This window comes from Dendropsophus ebraccatus, chromosome 7 (assembly GCF_027789765.1).
Source record: "Dendropsophus ebraccatus isolate aDenEbr1 chromosome 7, aDenEbr1.pat, whole genome shotgun sequence".
NCBI classification, from domain to species: domain Eukaryota; kingdom Metazoa; phylum Chordata; class Amphibia; order Anura; family Hylidae; genus Dendropsophus; species Dendropsophus ebraccatus.
In genome coordinates, this window is record NC_091460.1 from 119,346,397 (window position 1) to 119,364,230 (window position 17,834).

The 17,834-nt window shown below is 41.3% G+C and overlaps 1 protein-coding gene across 2 annotated transcripts in view; it reads right to left on the reverse strand.

The window, feature by feature from the left end:
- The window catches only part of SNCA (synuclein alpha), a 61,847-nt gene extending 56,097 nt beyond the window's left edge, over positions 1 to 5,750 (reverse strand). For both annotated transcript variants that reach the window (XM_069976782.1, XM_069976783.1), the window contains exons 1-2: positions 5,447 to 5,750; positions 4,657 to 4,802 (exon numbers count right to left, since the gene is read on the reverse strand). In XM_069976782.1, coding sequence (XP_069832883.1) covers positions 4,657 to 4,777 — 121 coding nt within the window. In that variant the 5' untranslated portion in view covers positions 4,778 to 4,802; positions 5,447 to 5,750. The remainder of the gene's footprint in view (positions 1 to 4,656; positions 4,803 to 5,446) is intronic.
- Between the last annotated feature and the right edge of the window lie 12,084 nt (positions 5,751 to 17,834).

The window sequence follows — 17,834 nt, forward strand, 5'->3', positions numbered from 1 at the left end:
ATCTAAGCACATATACGAATATATGAATGGACAGTACAGAGATCTTTCTAGTGGTCTTTTTACACTAGGCATGTAACCAGGGGAATCCTCTATGTCTAGAGGAAAGAAGGCTTTACCATCAGCAAAGACGCAGATTCTTTACTGTAAGAGCAGTGAGACTATAGAACTCTCTTCTCTGCAGTTATAGCTGATTCTTTATTTAAATTTAAGCGTTTCCTTAATGCCTTTCTCGATTAATATAATATTAAAAGTTTTGGGCACTAGATTACATGTGGTAGGTTGCTAAGCCATCTATGGGATCTATTCTGATTACTATAGTGAAGTCAGGAAGGAATTTTTCTCCCTACAATGGGGCCCTTGGCATCTGCCTCACAAGGGTCTTTGCCTTCCTCTGGATCAACACAGTAGGGTTATAGGTCGAACTTGATAGACTCTTTTTTAAGCCTTATTAACTGTGTAGTAGAGATGAGCGAACCGGGTTCGGGTTCGAGTCGATCCGAAACTGAACATTCGGTATTTGATTAGCTGGGGCTGCTGAACTTGGATAAAGCTCTAAGGTTGTCTGGAAAACATGGATACAGCCAATGACTATATCCATGATTTTCACATAGCCTTAGGGCTTTAGCCAACTTCAGGAGCCCCCCTAATCAAATGCCGAAAGATCGGGTTCGGATCGAATCGAGCATGCTCCAGGTTCGCTTATCTCTACTGTGTAGCAATGGAAAAAATTGGGCGAAGGAGACCCAAGGCAACGTCCCATTTTGCACTCTTTATATTCTGGCCCTGTCTGTCACACTAAGACTACATGTTCTGCAATTTTGGACAATTTTTTGGCCCATTGTTTTTAATTGGGCTGTTCACACTGTCTATATATTTCCGCAATCATTGCATCTGCAAAAATTACTGACAAGCTCTAGTACGGACCGTAAATCCAACACAGATTGTCCGGTAGAAGTCAACTGGAGTGTCTGTAATTTTTGCAGATCAGTAATTTTTATGGATTAAACGTCTTTAACGTCAGCAAAAAATTTGAATGAGTAGTCATTTTTAACCATTCCCACTCATTTACCTATTACAACCATTACCTTCCCCTTCTTTGCTGATCCTCAAAAAATACAGATACTGATGTAGTAGGTTTGCATTGTGGACAAATTATTTGCGGATTGTGGATAGAGTGGATGATTGGGGACATCATGTACAGTCCTGAATAAGTACTGAATGTGTGAATGTAGCCTAAGTGATGACTTTGTTATCTGCACTGAGAAGACTGTAGAAGATTTTTCAGATTTTTCCCTGCTTTTCTGGTCCAGAGCTATGAATCAACTGTAACCCAGTTACCACTGATCTGAAAGTTACCACTGTGGAGAAGAAATAACTTACTGACATATAGTTGTAGAATACCTATTTTATTCTAGACCACTGTGGGGAACTATTAGACAGGACTAGTAATTTACTATTATAAACCTATATATAATACTATATTATAATTCCAGGATCTCAATTTCTTTCCGGCTTATAATATAGAGTTTGGCATGATACACTGAACATCTGATTTCCTGATTTATACAATCCTTTCTCCTCCAGGCTACACATTCAGACAGGCCGCCTGATTGGTGTTTGACTGCACACTGCCTTAAGCAAGCATATCATTAGAATCCATAAAAAGTGGGAGAAGGAGAAAACATTATTGAGGCATAAAATTGTATGAATATTTTAAGGTTGCTTAGAAGCTAGAGAGGAATATAGCTATAATGAGTGCAGAGGTAGCAGTAGCACCCAGGTCCTGGTGTCATAGAGTCCAAATGACCCCCCCGGCATATAAGCAGTATTATAAATGACGCATAGAAGGTGGAAGTCCTGTTATACATTTTGCAATGAGTCCAAGGAGCTTCAGGTAATCTATATGACACCGAGCAACAATTCAATGTTAGAGAAAGAGAGATGTAGGGTTATGAAGAGAAGGACATGATAAAGAGTGAGAGAGGGATAGAGAGGAAGCGCAGAGGAAGGCAGGAGAAGGCATCGGAGAAGGAACCAACAAGGTAGGGGAGAAAGATGGAGGGATGGAAGGAGCAAGGTAGAGCAAGTGCACATGAGGTGAGAGATAGAAAGATGGAGGGCAGGAAAGAGAGGCATAGAGAGCACGAGTGAGAGTGGGAGAGAGCAAAAGATGGAAGAGCACGAGAGGAGGAAACAGCAAGGTAGGGGACAGACCAATAGAGAGAGATGAAGGGAGCAAGGTGTAGCCTGCAAATTAGGTGAGATAGAGAGAGATGAAGGTTCAAAAAGAGAGGGATAGGAAGAGTGAGAGCAAGGAATGGGAAGATGCAGAGTGCAAATGAGTTAGGAAATAGGTAGAAATATAGAAAATAATTAAGAAAGGGATAGAGAGAAAGCAAGAGACTGAGTGAGAGCAAGGAAGGAGAAAACAGCAAGGTAGGGCAGAGAGAGATAGAGAGACATGGAGAGGGAGAGGGAGCAGGGTAGAGGAAGATAGAGAGTGCAAATGAAATGAGAAACGGATGGAGGATAGTAAAAAGAGGGATAGAGAGAGTGAGTGAAAGGCAGAGAAACTAATAGAGAGCAAGAAGAAACACTAAGGTAGAGGAAAGACTAATAGAGAAATGAAGGGAGCGAAGCATCAAACTGAGGAAGAATAGCTAATGTATTTGTTGTATCACTATCTATCTTCTAGCGCTCCAGCCTCCAATGGATGAATTTTAAATATGGGGAAAAAAGCCTGGAACGGTCCTTTCCAATATAGATTTTTGGTATTGAAGATTAATGATCTTTGTTTACTCTGTTCACATGCCCATGTTGGACTATTTTCTGGACTGAAGCAGCACCAGAGGTACTGGGGATTTCTTATAGCCATTAAAGTAACATGCAAATGTATCTGTGAAGAAGAATCGTCCTTTTCAAGAAGTTATAGTAACTTTTGTGTGTGTGTGTGTGTGTGTGGGGGGGGGGGGGGGGGGGGGGGGCAGGGGAGCAATCACATTTACCATATTATTCAAAAAAATTGTCTTTCTGTGTTCTTGTAGGGGGTATTGACACTACTGTATATCTGCCAAGATATGTGGACAGTGGCTTGAGGAACATTCTGGTACTTATGGGACACCGGTGTATCTTGGGTAATGTTCTTTATCAGGACACTGATATTTGTCCTAAAAGTAGCGGCCTGCTTGCTTGGCCTTCTATGGGGAACTCCACAAAGAAACCTAACATGTCTTTGTGTATGTGTGAAGACATTGGGGGGGGGGGGGGGGGTAGTTATCAAGACCAACCTGCTTCTCTTAAAGGAAAACTATCAGCAGTTAGACAAATCTTACCTGCTATTGCGCACAGAGTGAGGAAGGTAAGTATTTTACCTTCATCCTCTGTGCCATTCCTGTGCAGTTTGTAGTGTAAGGCTATGTTCCCACAACGTGAACAACCTGCCGTTCCGTGACCCCGGCCAGGTAACGGAATGGCTGGTCTCTGCCCGGATCATCCCAGCCGGTACTTAAGTACCGGACGGATGATCTTTCCGGCCGCAGAGCTTCCCATAGCACACAGTGAAGCAAGCCGCTGTCTTCACTGTGTGAACTGACAGGGTTTCCTATGGCTGCAATTCATTAAATTGCGGCCGCAGAAAACTGACATGTCAGTTATTTGCGGTGCAGCACGGATCCCGGCCAGAGCGTATACCATGTGTATATGCTCCGGCCGGGATCCCATTGAAAATAAAGCATTGTTTCACCCCGGAAAAGTATGCCCGTTGTTGCTGATGGCAACAACGGCCGTACTTTTACGTAGTGTGAACATACCCTAATTCTGCATTTGGTAAGGCCATTTGGTGCATTGGGGCCCCGAGCTGGTCCGCCAGTGGAGCAGGACGGCCAGGGGCTGGCTGGATCGCTGCTATGGGCGTGGTAGCCCCACCCCCAGTGCTCCAAACAGTGGACACAGGATTACACTACAGACTGCACAGGAACCAAGGGTAAGAGACATTCCAACCTCCTCAGCACCCTGTGCCCCCTAGGGATGTATCAGTAGGTTAGATTAGTCTAACTTGCTGATAGTTTCCCTTTCAATAATCCCTTATTAATGTATGGGCTTTATAGATTTTTGAAGATAGAAGTCTCTATACATAAATGTGATTAATACAACAAGAATAGAAGCCACGCACCCTCCTCAAACAGCTGGACCCACCATTCCAACCCTTCACTGCCACATTGGCATGAGCACAGAAGGCAAAAATTTTCAAAATTTTAGATGCGGCCTTCTAAGCTACATCTAGATAGGAGGGCTAGAATCCAGTTTTTACCTTTTTACACCAATATAACCAAATATTTTAGAAGTATATTTCATTTAGTAACTTTTAGTCATATACCAAAACAGGTAGTATGAACTTATAAAACACCAATAATAGCAATGTACTCTTTGGCATCTATGAAATTCCATTAGGATTTGTAAATAGAATCATAGAACATAAAACTAATATTACGTAAACCTGTGTAATAATTTTATCCATGTAGGCACCAAAAATAAAAACTAGTATAAAGACATTACAAAAGGACCAAAGTGCTCCTTGGGCTATAAGACCTGTTACTCTTGAGGGAAATCAGAATCCTAATTTCACAGCTGGCAGTTTATTGATCCATTTCTACCTACCCACGTAAAGGACGCCCTCTTTTGTCTTTCCTGCCGCTTCCGCCACACCCTGCTTGGTTTTTTCAGCAGCTGCCACGACTCCCTCTTTAGCTTTGGAAAGCCCTTTCATGAATACATCCATAGCTAATGACTGTGCTTCACAAGTGCTGGGGAAAAACATATACCAGTCATAGGAAACAGTCAGCTTAAAAATCAGTTTATACTGTTACTGTGTGTGTGTGTTTTTTTTATATATGGATCCGACAACAGGAATTGCTTCTGTTATCTGGTAACATTTTATGTAGTCAACCAACAAAGTATGTCATGGGTAACCAGGTCAGTGGTTGTATAGTGTACAGTATTACAGTACACAGAACATCATACAAAATAATTTACTGAAATGTGAGATTAGTAATGGTTGCCTAAAGGTACCAATATAGACAGAAGATATTAGAAGAAAATGGATAGATAAATCAATCTTGTTGCTAGATCTTCATGAAATATGTATTTCATTTGGGATCCATTTATGATCTATAACTAGATAGATAGAACATACCTGCTTAGTACAAAGTATATATATATATATATATATATATATATATATATAGTGTATATATATATATATATATATATATATATATATATATATAGGTATCAGGAGAGATACAGGTATATAAGGCATCCACTGGGAATGTAGATACGGTGATTAAATATTGTATGGCTATGTATTAGTCAATGAGCAGTGTAATGAAGTAGTCAATGAGCAGTGTAAAACATATCCATAAATATCTATAAATATAGTAATACTTACATAAACCTTTGGTTCTTGTGGGCTGACCGAGAAGGATGATATCCGATCTTCCAGAACAAGTTATAGAAAATTCAGTACATCTCAGTTAAATAATTTCCCATCTATGTTCATGTGCAAAAACCCCGATAAAACGTAAATCATTCAGATCTAGTAGTAGCAGGCACTCAGTGAAGAATGAATAAAAAATACTGTCAACAAAAAGTGGATGGAAAAAAAATGGTTAAGAGATGACTTTTACTCTACAGGAGCAGCTCCTTGGTGTGACTCGTCTTCCCTTCTTCCCCAACACCCTCTTCTTCTCCCTCCTCCTCTTTCTTTCCTTTCCACATGCCTGATTTGTCAGTGTGAAAACTGAAAAATCGCAGGCAGCCTCCCAAGCTGGACCACTTGTAAGCTGGCTGCTCCTCGGCTAACAATAAAAGCCATTATCAGCAGGATTCCTCCAGATTCAGGTCACAATAGAAAATGATGGCATGGATCATGTTAATTAGCCATGCAGATGCAGAATAGCAGCGGCCACATCTGTCTAGAAGCCCAAGCTTTAACAAGGTGCATTTGTCAGCCACACACATTGCTTATGAAAAGCTTCCTCACTCCGCCAGCTAAGGCAGTCACAGTTTGCTGAATTATTTATTGCCAAATTAACATGATTTCACAATAAGCATCTTCCAACCACAGATCTACAGTCACTTGGACTCAGCTCAGAATCAGGGTGGATTATAAGAGACCTCAAAATCATGTCCAGGACTTTATAAAGAATTTAAACAATAAGGAAAATACATACTTTTCATAATAAAACACAAGTATGGTAGAAGAATTAAAGTAGATGTCTAGCGTCCGGACATTTTTTTTAAAAGAGTCGGGGAGGAGGTGGCTGAACCTAACTACATGTACCTACCACCCCGAATCCAGTGCTGGGGTCTGCTGTTGGTTCCTCTGGTTCCCGGTACCCCGGCCGCTTTCTGGTCTGAGCTGGGACCGGGTTGTGACATGCCAGCTCCGCTCAGCCAGTCAGTGGCCGAGATAGCGTCCCCACGGGAACCGAAGGGGCCGACAGTGGACCCCAGCACTGGAGCCAGGGAGGTAGATGCATGTATTTAGGTTCAGCCACCTCCTCCCCAGCTCTTTTGATCTCCTATAATTGTGGGTGATCATGTACCTTATGTACTTGACTGTATTAAGGCTGCCAATATAACACAGCTGGAGATATAGATACTATATGAATATGTGAGAAATATGTCATGTCAGGCCATAGTACGGACATATGTAGAGTATTGACATTCTTAGAATGAAAAACAAGCACCTCGTAGTGTTGAGCAGCCAATGAAAAAGCTTTAAAGCGAATGTACCATTAGGTATGTGCATAACTTTGTTTTTTTTTAAATGAACAGGCTGAAGCCGGTGTGGGGGTGCCGATGGCGTGATCCTTTTTTTTTTTTGAACCGCCGCCTGGTTCCCGCCTGTGACCGAGCACCAACCTGGCATGAAGCACTACCCCGCCCCAAAGCACTGGGGGGGCAGGCCCACAACCCCCCAGTGTGACAAAACCCCCTCCCCTCTTTGACGTGGCTCCTTTAGAATCAATAGAGCTGTGTCACAGAGGGGAGGGGAGATTGTCACACTGGGGGCTGGAGGACATGCCCCCAGTGCTCCTTGGCATGATAGTGCTCGGCAACAGACAGGAACCGGGCAGCAGTTCAGAAAAAGAACCACGCCACCAGCATCCCTGCTCCGGCACCGGTCTGTTCATGTATAAAAAACTCAAAACAAGGTGATTAGGGGTACATTCACTTTAAGGGTATGTGCACACTACGCAATCCCCGCTCGCGCCAGTGCCATAGATTCCATTCTATGCACAGGTGGATTCTGATGTCTGCCCAAAGAATTAATAGGGAAATTCTTTGGGCAGATGGAGGAATCCAACTGTGCATAGAATGGAGTCTATGGCATAGGCGCGATTGGCGGAATCCGCAGGGATCCGCTGGTATTCCGTAGTGTGCACATAACCTTAGGCTGTGGAAATGCATTATGGGGATTATACTTATCTCTCTATCTTCTCTCTTAACTACTGCCTCTAAGTCAATCAGCAGTTGCAGTGGCTTACCTTCTCAGCCACTGATTGGCTGAGCATTGATAGTAAAGAGGTATTAGAGACCAAAGTGGTAAGTACTGTATACCCTCCTTCCCCCCTTTAGAGCAATGTCTGGCCCCCAGGGAGTCAGCTTAACCCCCTGGGGGCCAGACTATCACTTTGTAAGATTTCAGGTTAACCAGGTACCCTTCACTCTTCTAGGCAGGAGGCAACTAATTAAATGTTCGAATCTCCCTTTGATTTCAATGAGGTTCATTACTCAAGTTAGACACTTGATTATTGAAAAATGCTCTACTCGAGTAAGGAGCACTTGAGCATTTTAGCGCTCGCTCATCTGAAAAAGCAATGCATATAATTATAGGTTAGATATGCCTTGGTGTATGCCTCTGCATTCCTGCTATAATCTGGTGATAATATGGCTTATACTATGCATCTTATTAGTGAAAGAATTACACACTATTATCTGTATATTGGTTGGAAGAAAGCCAGTTTTTCTGTCATTCTGACTAAATGAGGTAAGTGTGTGCAAAATCAACAATCAGATGTAGCACAGCTTGGTCGGCACTTGACAAATTGTGATCACGGTGTTGACCTGCTTTGAAAAGTAAACCAAATTACTTAGACTCCATATAATTAGGGCAAAATAAAAACATCAGAAAACAAATTCAGCCTATCCACCGAATATCTCCTCACTGTATATCCTTATATTCAAGAAATAGTAACAGCCTAATTATGGGGCATGATCTGACAATATACCAAGGGAACCATCACTGGTAATCAGGTTTAATTACAACCCAACACAGCTTCTCCATGGTTCACGCATCAAATGGGAATGGATTGTAATTGTAGCTATAATGCTATCTAGTCAAATGGGAACATCTAGCAAACCCTCACGCCCGAAATAAACTGGCTCAACATTCTCATTCCACATCACAAACGGCAACCGACAGAGACACATTATGTTCCTTTATTAATGTTACCATTTTCCAACCATGAGAGACCATACGGGCTTTCATATCATTGCCATTGTTAGGGAATAAAATAAAACTTAGAAGATGAATATGTTAACAGCTCTATTTTACCCTTAGACATTAATCATTCTGTCAAATATAAATCACATATTGATTTCCCCTTTTATAGCATAGACACTTGTTCCTCATTTTTTATATCTCAAGAGATTCAGTTCTCATTTATAGTGTTGCTAGCCTGCCAACATATTCAGGTTTATGGAATAATAATCCCAGAAAACGGTAAAATGTGAAACCAAAGGTATTTAGCAATTCATGATACAGAGCACCTGTATGCGTATTCTGATGCAATAACCCACTTGAATATCATAGAGTTTCTGTTGGTCAGATTGTTGAACCAACCCGGGCCCTGATACGACTATCTTCACAGTAGTTATCACAGAGGCGTATCACAATCTAAAACATCAATTGGCCCCTACAAGAAATATGGGGAAAAGATGTTCCAGGTAAAACCCCCTCAAAGGACAAGGGGCACTGCCTCCGCCTGGAGAAAAAAAACCTCCGGAGGCGACAAGTCTTCTTTACCATGAGAACTGTGAATCTGTGGAACAGTCTACCACAGGATCTGGTCACAGCAAAAACAGTAGAAGGCTTCAAAACCGGCCTAGACAAGTTCTTAGACCAAAATAATATAAATGCATATGTATAGAACCTATCACCCCTCCCCCTTCCCTGTATCCATCCCCTCCTTGGTTGAACTTGATGGACATGTGTCTTTTTTCAACCGTATTAACTATGTAACTATGTAACTTTGTATTATAATCGCTAAAAAGGAACCGATTTCCTGAATCTTTAAAGTTGCAGTACAGAATGTTACAGTGTCTTTAACCCCTTAAGGACCGGGCTAATTTTCGTTTTTGCGGTTTCGTTTTTTTTCCTCCTTGTGTATATAAGGCCATAGCAGTTGCATTTTTACACCAACGGACCCACATGAGCCCTTATTTTTTGCGTCACTAATTGTACTTTGCAATGACAGGCTGAATTTTTGCATAAAATATGTTGCGAAACCAGAAAAAATTATATGCGTGGTGAAATTGAAAAAAAAAACCCCGCAATTCGTTTTTTTGGGGAGGGCTTTGTTTTTATGCCGCGTGTCCTATGGAAAAACTGACATGTTATATATGTTCCACATATGTTCCACAAGTCGGTACGATTAAAACTTGTATAGCTTTTATATTAATTGATGGCTTGTAAAAAACTAAAACCTTTTACAGAAAATAAATGTTCCTTAAAATCGCTCCGTTCCCAGGCTTATAGCGCTTTTATCCTTTGGTCTATGGGGCTGTGTCATGTGTCATTTTTTGTGCCACGATCTGTACTTTCTATCGTTACCTTGATTGCGCATATGCGACTTTTTATCGCTTTTTACTACAATTTTTTCTGGATTTGATGCGACCAAAAATGTGAAATTTGGCACTTTGGAATTTTTTTACGCTTATGCTGTTTACCGTGAGGGGGGAGACAGAGAGAAAAGCTCACACACAGATTTTAGTGTTTTCAGCAGAAAGCAGAAGCTGAGGACTGGGGGAAGGAGACTGAATAGATAATACCAAGTATGGAATGAATTGTAAGTCTCACCATGGACTGCAACATATCAAAAGTATACCTCTTTAACTCTTTTGTAGCTTTTTTCAGCTGTGCTAGGTAAGACATAAGATACAGTGATATCAAGTGGTGGGGGTACCATACTACATAACCCAAAGCATATACACACATAAGTACCGACCTACACTTCTGTATACACTGCTATAAACCGCAGTGGACACTCTGGGACACTACATACTGACTGTTCTCTCATCTTCAGTGCTCTAAGAGGGAGAACATTCAGGACACCCTCTCATGCAGCATTGCATCCCAGTGCTTACAGCAGAGCACTTACCCCATGTAGTAGTGAGAAAGTTGCATATGACTCACTGGCAGAGAGTAAAACATATTTACTACTGATTCTGAAAAGAAAAACTTGTACTTTAGTTTTTTTTCCCAGCAACTACTTCTAACATTCTAATAAAAGCTGCTGGATGCACATTCAGTCCTCATTCCATCAGATGAGTGCTCTGACGGCTCAGTTTGCGGCAACAACTCTGTGGTCCGGAACATTAATCTGACATTGTTACTATTAATTAAAATAAATTTTAATTGTTAAAAACATCAGCTCAGATTAACACCAGGGGCTTCCATACAAATTATCTAGAACTTCCGCAACAAAAACAACTATGCTCAAATGACACTAGTTGGGAGCAATAACAGTGTGCTTCATTAACAAGCATAACATATATAATTGCTATAAAATACATGTGAATGTAGAGTTTCATTCAGCCACCATGTTTTTGTCAATGGCTATATGATGTTGCTGAGAATTTTTGCAACATTAAACAATCATAACCGAAGACATGGGTGAATAATTTCATTTGTGTGCATTCATGGGCATGTGGGAGCATGGCCTTACACACAGTTCTGCTACATACACACATAGACACAGCTCTGCTACATAAACATACATATACAGTTCTTTTATATACACACAACCACACTGCTACATATACACATACAGCTTTGCTGCAAATACACAACTCTACTACATACACATAGCTTTGTTACATATACACACAGCTCTGCTACATACATACACACACACACATTTTCCCTTATGAACCAGTATTCGACAGGTGAATATTTTTAGATGCGACTTTTTTGTCCCACTTTGTCTTTTAAAAATACAAACTAAAGCTATGTTCACACTGCATATTTTTTTAATGACAAGAACGACCATTGTTGCCAATTAAAACAATGGCCGTTCTGGTCATAAAAAATGTGCTCCATTGAAATCTACTGAAACAACAGACGTTGCTCATGCAGGGTATTGAACAAAGGCCGTTGTTCAATCTGGTCATGGAATTAATTGACCTGTCAATTATTTCCGAGTGCTGTTTCCAAAAAGCGGCCAGAAATAATTGACAGTTCACACAGTGTGTGGCGGTCTATCCAAATTCGATGTATTTAAATAATGTTCCTGCAGCCGGTATGACAGTATCGGCCGCAGGAACACATAAACCAGCGGTTGTTGTTTGAAACTACCAACAACAGTCGTGTCATACAACAGCTGTTGTAATACACTGTGTGAACATAGCCTAAGGCTATGTTCACACAACATCTTTTTTTGGCTGCCTTATAGACATAATTTTAGACAGCCGTTACTTTGAGACAAAAATATTTCAGTATTAGGCAACTTATGACCGTAAAAAACAAAAAAAAAGATGGCCAAAAAAAAATCTGAAATACAGCCAAAAAAAAAAAAAGACATTAGGGGAGATTTATCAAACTGTTGTAAAGTAGAATTGTCTTAGTCGCCCCAAGCAACCAATCAGATTCCACCTTTCATTTTTCAAAGAATTTGAGGATCTGATTGGTTGCTAGGGGTGACTAAGAAAATTCTACTTTACAACAGTTTGATAAATATCCCCCATTTGTGTTAACATTGCCTAAAAGGCAAGCAGAAATTCCCATCTGCCCCAAAATCGTAGTAATTAAATAATTACAAACCATCCCACAAATCAAGAGCTTTTACAGTGCTTTGTAGACAGTACAATAAAAACGTTATAGGAGTCAGCATACGGCAAAACTCGTAAAACATGAAGTAATAAGGCAGTGTTACTGCTTGAGGCACTGTGAGATGTCATCATGGTCCCGGTCAGATCTGAACGTAATAAACTATACTGGCATTACATTTGTAGATTCCGTCCTTGAGCTTTGCTTTAAAGCAAAACTATTGCCATTGATTCTGTCCAAAACGTCACAATGGGTAAGGGGGGAAAAAATTACATTGCATTCGTACAAAATTTTGCTTTGAACAATTGCCGGAGAAATGAATATTCCCCAGTGTTAGTCACATCTCGGTAAAATTGTTTCATTTACACGGCTCGAGTTTAAAGAAAACACAAATCAATTAAATGCTAATGAGGCTCCCTAATCCGCTACACACTGGGTTAATTTATAGCTTTTGCTACCACTGAAAAAACAATTTTGTCTTGAGTAGAAAAAGGGAGAAGAAGACCCGGCAGACAGCTCGGAAACATGTATTTAATCTAAAGAGCACAGGATGGGAAAGAAACAAAATGACGTTCCTGCTCAAATAGAATAATGTTATTTGGAGAGGACGCATACAATTAAGTCCCATGAAAGCCCATGGTGCGGTCTCATTAAGTGCAGTCAGCTGCCGCGTCATTTACAGCTGATGAGTGTAATTCCTAAGGATATGGAGGCAGATTGGCTAATTAAAAGGATGTGTTTCGGTTGCCCAAACGATTACCGTAGTTTCTGTGAGCAACGGCATTTTGTATCTAGAGCCATCGTTGTGTTCCGCAAGATTATAGAGACGTGTCGGCCATTACTACCTCATTGCAAAAATGCTGCACAAGGAAAATAATATAAGAAAATCTAAAATGAATAAAAAGGGTAAATCTGTAACAACATGGATACATTTTTAGTTGGAAGTTTTGCCTTTCTTGGCTTTAGGGCTCATGCACACTGAGCAAAAGGTGAGGAATTGAAGAGGAATCCACTCTTAAATTCTGCTCTAAATTCCTCCCCAAGGGCCCTTGCACACTGAGCAATTCTCGAGGAATTGTAGCTGAAAGTTTTCAGGCAGAATTCAAGCAGAATTTAAGCCCCCCATTGACTACTATAGGATTCCTCTAGCAGATCTACAGCAGAAAATTCTGCTCGGAAATTCTGCAGTGGGAACAACAGAGCAGAAAACCCATTGAACACAATGGGACTTTGCTCTGCACATTTTTTACGGGAGGAATTTCAAGCTGAATTTTGAGCTGAATTTCAAGCTGAATTCCTCGCCTTTTCCTCAGTGTGCACATACCCAAAGGGTATGTGCACACTGAGCAATTCTAGCGGAATTCTGCCCGAATTCCGCCATAAAAAGCGGGCGGAATCCGCGTGGAATTCCGCCCGTGTAAATGCAACATTGCTCTTTCCATAGAGAACAATGGGATTTCCGACTGTCCGTGCACACAGAGTAAATTTCCGTCTGGAATTCCGCGCTGATTCCGCGCAGAATCCGCATTCCGCCCGAAGAATGTACATGTCAATTCTTTGGGCGGATTCCGCTAGAGGAATCCTATAGAAGTCAATGGGGTTTGAATTCTGCTGGTAATTCCGCTTGCATTCCGCTTGATTTCCGCGCGGATTCCGCTCGAATTCCGCTCAAATTCCGCTCGAATTCCGCTCGAATTCCGCCAGAGCAGAATAGGCGAGGAATTTCAAGCAGAAATTTTTCAGCTACAATTCCTCGAGAATTGCTCAGTGTGCAAGGGCCCCAAAGAAGTAACATGTCACTTCTTTTGGGTATGTGCACACTAAGCAATTCTCGAGGAATTGTAGCTGAAACATTTCTGCTTAAAATTCCTCACCTATTCTGCTTTGGCAGAATAGGAGCTGAATTTGAGCGGAATTTAAGCGGAAATTGAGCGGAATTCAAGCGGATTTCAAGCAGAAGTTTAAGCGGAATTTCAAGTCCCATTGACTTCTATAGGATTCCTCTAGCGGAATACGCCTAAAGAATTGCCATGTCAGTTATTTGTGGCGCCGCACGGGATCCCGGCCGGAGCGTATACAATGTGTATACGCTCCGGAAGGGATCCCACAGAAGATAAGGCTATGTCCATACCGATGGCAACAACGGCCGTACTTTAACGTAGTGTGAACATAGCCTAAAGGGGTACTCCAGTGGGAAAAAAAAGTTTTCAAATGAAGTAATACAGATTTGTAAATAACTTCTATTTAAAAATCCCAAGTCTGCCATATGTCCTGCAGGAAGTGATGTATTACTTCAAGCCTGACACTTCTTTCTGCTGCCGCCTCTGTCCCTGTCAGGAACTGTCCAGAGAAGTAACAAATCTTCATTTAACTTTCCTGCTTTGGACAATTCCTGTCACAGACAAAGGTGGCAGCAGAGAGCACTGTGTCCGACTGGAAAGAATACACAACTTCCTACAGGACATACAACAGCTGATAAGGACTGAAAGACTTAAAGGAGACCTGTCACCCCCCGTGCTGGGGTGACAGGCTCCCGACCCCCAGCTAGATCCCCTTATACAGACCTCATCTGGCCAAGTCCCGCTCCCGGAGCCAGTCCCGGGATGGAGATATCCCGGTCAGAAGCTGGCGCATGCGCTGTGGAGATGAGTACGGCTCCATTCATTCTCTATGGACGCCAGACCTATCTCCACAGAGCGCGCGCTGGCTTCTGACTGGGATATCTCCATCCCGGGACCGGCTCCGGGAGCGGGACTCGGCCAGATGGGGTCTGTATAAGGGGATCTAGCTGGGGGTCGGGAGCCTGTCACCCCGGCATGGGGGGGTGACAGGTCTCCTTTAATATTTTTAAATAGAAGTAATATTTTTAAATAGAAGTAATTTACCAATCTGTAAAATGAATTGCCAAATATCTATTGAAATAGTTATTGTAAAGATACTGTCTTGTAATAAAAGAAAAATTATTTTTTAAAAAGAGCAAAAATTATCATAGATTTTATAAAGAAAGAAAAAAAATGTATGAGTGATTATACCTTAGTCATACAGTCCTGAGGGTATTCTAGCTATTGTACTAGGCAGCTAGGATTGCCTGCTGCAATATCATTTCTAGTTACTTAAATGTGTTTAAAAAAAAAAAAAATCTGCCTCTGAAATAAGTTCTTGAGGAGAAAAGCTTCAAAAAGAAAAGATGACAGCCAGTGCTTAGTTTCCTGCTCACATCCATGCCTTCTCACAAGTTATCTCAGAATATGTATTGAAAACAGCATGACATTGCTATTGCAACATCAATGAATATAATGGTAAAATAGATTCTCTCCACTGAAAAAAAGCTTAATACATCTTTATTGCACAGTGTATTATGCGGTGATAGCTATATTTAGAAGCCTACACTCAATAATGAAGATTTTATCACAATTCTCTGACAACAATTTTCTAATTAAAACTGTCACATACCAGATACTGTCAGCACACACCCTATACCACAACCAGACTAGCACAGAAAAACAAGGTGCTAAATCTTAGCGACCACTTTGTCTACACTTTTTTTTTACCCACAGAAAGAAGTTTGACATTACTGCACTAAGGGTTCCTCTGATCAGAATAAGAAGGACAAAGTGCAGCAGGCCGAGGTGGTAGGCAGCACAAGCCAAATATACTTTGTGCTCATAAAAACCATGGCTGTTTTCTTTTAGAAACATCACATCTCCTGTTGTCAGTTTGGGTTTGGCTTTACAGCTTAGTTCCATTGAAGTAAATGGAACTGAGTTGTAATACCACGCACAACCTCAGAGCAGGGGTGGTGCTGTTGTTAAAAAAAAAGGTGCATTGTTTTCTCTAATCCTGGAACCCCCCCTTTAAAAATATTTGGTGAAGATTCCTGAAATTAATTTAAAATCAATTAGCCATTTGATTTGATAGAGGTTAAAAGAAAAGTCTCGTGAAAATTGATATTAAAGTATTATATTGCCCCCAAAAAGTTATACAAATAACCAATATACACTTATTACGGGAAATGCTTATAAAGTGTTTTTTTTCCCTGCACTTACTACTGCATCAAGGTTTCACTTTCTGGATAACATAGTGATGTCACTTCCTGGATAAAATGGTGATGTCACTTCCTGGATAACATGGTGATTTCACTTCCTGGATAAAATGGTGATGTTAGGATTGGGACAGTGAGACACAAGGACAGGTGAGCCCTGAACCTGACACCCACCCCACTGTCCCTACCTTCTTGCCTCAGATGCTCTAAAATAGCAAACGGACAACTGGACGGCAGTCCCTAGGCTGGCTGAGTGAAACACAGAACAATACAAGACAGACAAAACACAATAAGGAGAAGTCAGAAGTCCAAGTCAAATACCAAACGGGCAGCACAGTACAAAATCTTGTCCAAAGGGGTAGTCAAAGGGTTAATAGCAGAAGTCAGATAACCAGGAATCAAATACAGACTAAAGGCTAGGTCAAGTAACTCTAGGGTGAACCAGGTACTATCGCAGGCGAGGAATGAGAGCTCAGGGCTGATACTTATGGAGCCTGGAGTCCTAGCCCCAGACTTGATTGTGGCTGAGGCTCCAGGTCCTGCACAGATACCGACAGCTTACTGGTGAGTAAGCTGTCAGTCAATAATTAGTGAACACACACAACATCTAAGCTGATCAGCCAGGGGAGTGAAACCCTGGCCTCTGCTACAACACAGAACAGCAGAGCAGAGTGAGTGAAAAACATATGGCTGCTATGGACGCCGAGCCGAATGCCCGGCCCGAGTCCTAACAGGTGATGTCACTTCCTGGATAACATGGTGATGTCACTTCCTGGATAACATGGTGATGTCACTTCCCGGATAACATGGTGCTGTCATGACCCGACTCCCAGAGCTGTGCGGGCTGTGGCTGCTGGAGAGGTTGATGGCAGGGGAACGCTGAGGGACACAGGGCACTGGAGGGACACTGAGCATCCCTCTGCCGTCATCCTCTCCAGCAGCCACAGCCCGCACAGATCTAAGAGTCGGGTCGTGACATCACCATTTTATCCAGGAAGTGACATCACCATGTTATCCAGGAAGTAAAGTGAAGTGAACAAATAAAGTAATAAATAAATAAATATATAAGTATATACCTGTATATTAAAAAAAATGAAGAAAAAACAGTTACTACACCAGATGATCTACGTCCCATCGCCGGTCTTCACACTTTCTTTGCCCCAAAACTTCCACCACAAATTTACACATTCTCAGTACCCCCTTATTTCCTTCTGATTTCTCCTTTTCCAAAGTTCTGCTCTTAGTATGTTATTGCCCACATTTCTCCATTTGTCAATATGAGGAGCACTAGTAGCTGTCCAATATATATTATCTTTAAAACCACGCAACTCTGTTTTGTTTTTACCCCCACACCGTAGTGCACATAATTACCTGTCTTTTATCTCCATCTCAAATACATAAACATAACTTCAAAAACCTCTCCCCAATTGTATTTTTGCTTTGATTGGTAGTTATAGGCAACTATATCAGTTTTTTATTTGATTTTCAGATTTTAGCTATAGGTCTTTAATTTTGCACCATTATCTTAGTAGTAGCCTATTTAGCGTATCAGTGGGAACAATGTAATTCATTGCCATAGTCATTATGCATTACAACAGTTCTCTGAAGTACAAGTTTTAACTCTTAGTACTGCATCGCAGAGGATTTTCTGCTGCGGATCCGCAGCAGATCAGATCTAGA